General features: G+C 34.1%; 1 protein-coding gene across 1 annotated transcript; it reads right to left on the bottom strand.

The window, feature by feature from the left end:
• Window positions 1-929: 929 nt before the first annotated feature.
• On the bottom strand, window positions 930-2,759 carry LOC120479859 (uncharacterized). Its single transcript, XM_039672686.2, has 3 exons — window positions 2,564-2,759; window positions 1,394-1,636; window positions 930-1,192 (listed from the first exon to the last, which is right to left on the bottom strand). The coding sequence occupies exons 1-3, from the start codon at window positions 2,634-2,636 to the stop codon at window positions 1,143-1,145; spliced, it is 366 nt and encodes a 121-aa protein (XP_039528620.1). The 5' UTR covers window positions 2,637-2,759; the 3' UTR covers window positions 930-1,142.
• Window positions 2,760-4,933: the final 2,174 nt, after the last annotated feature.

Raw genomic sequence — 4,933 nt, 5'->3', positions numbered from 1 at the left:
TGCAGTGTGTCAGCTGATTTACTGGGATAATTTCATTTGTGCTTTTAAATGTTACAATTTTTTACTGAAAAACAAAGATTTTCAACTTAAGATTATTCTAAGGCAGTATTAGCTTTAGTGGAAGAAAAATACGGTAATACTTTACTTGAAGGGGTGTGCTTAAGACTAACATGACACCTTCATAATCATGACATGACATGTGTCATTCGCTCAGTTATGACATTTTTAATACAAATATGACATTGTTTGAGATCTCTTTGTTATGACACCTTGTCATAAACCAATACATCATAGCCTGTCAGTGTCTTTGCCATGACAACTTGACATTACTTAGACAACACAACCTGTCATAAACATGACATATCAGATTAATTATCAAATTTAAGAAACCACTTTGCTTTATTGGTTAACATTACATCAAACTGTCAGGTGGTTGGTTTTGACATTGGCTGTCATGAAGCCATTATAACATTTTAATGACAAATTCAATTAGTAACTGTTGAGGTTACCAAAAATATTCATGACACAGTTATAATAGCCTCATGACAGTCAATGTCAAAGCCAACCACATGACAGTTTAACTTAATTTTGTCAAGTTGTCATGACAAAGACACTGATAGGTTATGATGTCATGGTTTATGTCAAGATATCATAACAAAGCCATCTTAAACAATATCATATTTGCATTCAAAATGCCATTATTGAGTGAAAGGCACTTAATGACAGTTGTCATAAACATGCATAAACCCTACTTCATTTTCAAGACATATGACATGTCATGGTTATGAGGGTGTCATGTCAGTCTTATGCACACCCCTTCAATTAAAATGTTACCAAAAATACTTTTTCAGTAATAAAAATGTTTGTATTCAGCTTTATTCACTAAACATGATATCATAAGGTCCAAATAAAATCAAAATCATGCTCTATAAATTTAAACAAAAAAACTTTATTTGAACAAAATACTCAATATGGATTTAATAAAGATAGTTTCTTGTATTGTTTTAGAAGTGGTCATACATACATAATATATTAAAGAGACATCAAATTATTTACATGAGTAAGAAGTCCATGACACTAGGAGATTTTGCCGATGTTAGGCAAAGTTTGCAAGCGGGAGATTTTTCCTTATTGTCAGAACATCATTTCTCACCGAACCCCATAGCAAGGTCATCCAGTGCATCGTTGAAACCTAATTAAACACAAAATATGAATATGTTATTAAATTTGTGCATGGTGGATTTACATTTTGTAATGTTCTCAATGAAATTATATTAGAATCAAGTTTTGACTTGTGATCTCTAGAAGTTTGAACGATTCTCTCTGTGTGTGTATGTATACAGTATATTTACTGTCATCATTTTGTTTTGATAAGAAGGATAAGAAAACTTACTGCTGTCTGCTCCACTGTTGCTTTCTGCATTGCTGCCTCCTGCACTGATGGCTCCTCCACTGCTGTTTTCCCCTGGTTTTTCTGTTGAAAGGAGGCCACCAAATATTCCACCTCCGGCCTTTTCCTTTGGTTTATTGTCCTTCTCATCTTTACTTGGGAAAAGATCTCCCATGCCCCCGGTCTTATCAGTTCCCTGTTTCTTTCCAGTTAGTGTTTCCTTCACCTTTCTTTTAGCAACAGCAGCTAGGAGAATTCAGCAGCAATGTTATTTAAAGGGAATGACATTTTTTGGCAATCCACTTTCACACATTATTACAGTTCCTCTTTCCCAGCAGATTGTGGCCAAAAAGTATAGAAATTTCTATTATGTCTAAAAATATAAAGAGTCTGGGGATCTTTGTGTGTGTGTGTGTGTGTGTGTGTGTGTGTGTGTGTGTGTGTTTTACGTACACACTAAGGCATTTCTAGCTTCATACCTTGTAAGGAGTGGCACGACTGGACTGACTGCATTCTCAAGAAATATTTCATCTTTTATAGAGAACAAACACTGCTAGCTTATTGGTTGGATTAGAATTATAAACTAAAAAAGGTGAAACATTGCATTAAATTTCATGTTCACTGAAACGATGAGTTTGTGAAAAAGGTGGGAAAACAACTTTCCCAGCCTGCAAGAAATTATATATCTTAAAGTCAATGTTTATGATTTAATTTAGTTAAACAAGTCTTTACATTGTATTTCTAATACATGCCCAGAGAGATAGCCTAACTAAAAACTTCTTTTTTATATAGCTGAAATGAGCATTATTATTTACGCTTCAAGATATTATTTTACTAATATTTTTTTAATTTGTTATTATTTTTAATTTGTTGAAGTTTTAATGTTTTTTTTAATACATTTTTTAGTACATTTTTTTTCGCGATTAATCGTTTGACAGCCCTAATAAAAATATATTTCAGTTAACTTCAACTTCAGTTAACATGTTTTCATGTTCTAAGTTTTAATGAACTACTGTAATAACCCAAATAACAGCCCTGGAAGTTAGATTATTATGTGTATACTTGAGCCAATAGTTGAGGTAAAACACAAACAAATAATATAGCTTTTTTTATCTTAAAAAAAAAAAAAATCTCATCATGTCTCACAAAAATAGCTTGAAAGAAGGAACTCACCTGCTTTATCCACTGCCTGGTCGACAAATGAATCTGATGCTTTATTACCCAAAAATCCTGAAAGGAAAGACATGATTGTGGAGTGTGCAGTTGTTGCTGTTTGCAAGAGCGGGTGTATGTCAGTGTGTTGGGGCTAATGGTGCATGAGGTTTTATTATGCTGCTGCCTGAAAGTAAGTCAAGGATGTGTGTGCCTATTGGCTACTGCAGCTTGGGTGTAGTACAAAGATGTCCACAGAGAGAACAACTAGCTTGTTTGACTGGTTTACCTGGTTTTCTCATCATAATAAGTCAGAGTTTCAGCAAAACCTATAGTCATTTAAATATGTAATTACTTTATTATCAGTTTTATTTACCATATTTTACTTTTTTATTTTTTAGTTATTTTCATTTTATAGGTCAGGGGAAATGGAGATGGTTTGGGAGGTATACTGGGAGGTTCATTATTCTGTCTTCTATAGTATGACTTCAGTTGCATTTGTTTATGTTTTGTTGTAGATGGCTTTACTCTGAGAAAGAGCAAAATGAAGGGCTGATTCACATCTCCATCTCCTCCCATAAATGGAATGTGGAAAAAGCTGAATATAGTTGTCATTTCAAACTTGGATAACGCATGCAGACCATGACAACTTCACAAACGCTGACATTCTGCCAGAGGCAATATTCTTATTATCCACCTTGTTCTGCGCCCGTTCTATTTCCCATGATTCATACCGGGTTCAACTGACTAAATGGTTTTCTACTTCCGGTTGAAGTATTTGTTTACATCAGAATACTAGTCCAGACATTAGAAAAATATCAGTCTGCACATGCGTTTTATATTTAATATGAGCGAAATACACATAACAACTTTTGAACTTTTACTAATTCTATGAATTACACTGTTCAAAACAAAATTGCCAAATAACCTGATGAAGAAGGGTCGACCTTCACAGAACATAAAATATTCTTTTTATTTTATTTTTCGTGTTCGCATTTATGAGAAAAAAATGAAAAAAACTATGTTACAGACATGACAGTTCTCCATTACGCACATGGCCGCTCTGAAAGTGGCTTTAAAACTTTCACAGAGACCTTAAAGAGAAACCACAAAGCCTTTCTTTAAAGTGAATTTCGGTTTTTTTTTTGTTTTGTTTTCATTAATTGTATCTTAATTTCATTCAATGTTTCTTTCATTCAATGTTTCATCAACCAATTGTCTGGTTTTAATAAATAAGTAAATATAGTAGAAAATAGATCATCATGATGGAGGCGCCGGCGCACAAACTGGACTCTGGTCTCATAAATAAACCAAAACTCGTCGTTTAATGTAGACTTGCCTCACAGGCCTGAGAAATATTGACTATGCATCTTTGAAAGCAGAGGTAGATGGGAGTCAAAGGGCTAACCAGCCTATTTCTTGGGTTATTCTGCAGCAGTCGGTGGTGATAGAAACTGTCGGATGTTCATGTATTGCTGGATCAGAGATCGTGCAGTCACGCATCAGCTATCCTTAGGAAGTTATGAAGAAAAGAAAAAAGTAAATTTTGTTTTTATCTGTGATTTAATAAAAAATAACCTGATCAGATCACATTTGATGAATGTTTTTTTTTTCGATTTAGTTTAGCCACGGGGATGACACAATCTGAAACACATGGCAAAAAAGCATATAGACCACTGATAGGCCTATAGAAATATATAGATATAGATATACAGTGATATAGACCAGTCGAACCTGAAGTTGGCAACCAGATTCGTCGTCATGGCAGCGCGCATTGTTTTGAGCAGAATAAGGTGGTGGTATTATAATGTCCAGGGATGTTATCTGTGTCATGAAGTCTTTGTTTGTCGATGGGATGCATATTTAATTTGATGTGCGTGTGCTCTGGGAGCAGGGAGGGGGAGAGCGAGAGGTGTGATCTGAGAAGGGTGTGTGTTTTTGTAGTTTCACTGAATTTAAGGGTGGAGCTGAATGTACTGTATTTATGGAATGAAGCAAACCCATATTCATTACACTAATACTACATAATGTTACTAATTTTCTACTAAGTTGCTTCTTTATGCTACAAATATTGTGAAAACTAGACTTGTTTGCTTTCGCAATATGGTCTTTTAAATGTGTATTAGCAATATTCTGTCTTTAAAAAAAGGATAATAAATGAGAATGTTTATTTTTCACAAAACAGAATTTATTACAGATGGAGTATTTGAATATTGGTCTATTCAAAAAATCTGCTGTTTTCAGACTTCATTGGTTGACTGTTCAGTAGGTCAACTTCATTGGTTGACTGTTCAGTAGATCAAGTAAATGTGTATGAACTGTTAAAGTGTAATTGTGAGGCAACATGCAAACAAATTATGTAATCTAGTTGTGGCAACACATGTTTTTACA

This window comes from Pimephales promelas, chromosome 11, assembly GCF_988280905.1.
Source record: "Pimephales promelas chromosome 11, fPimPro1.hap1.1, whole genome shotgun sequence".
NCBI lineage: Eukaryota > Metazoa > Chordata > Actinopteri > Cypriniformes > Leuciscidae > Pimephales > Pimephales promelas.
Note: the sequence above shows the minus strand (reverse complement) of the source record. Positions and strands in the feature narration are given on the sequence as shown.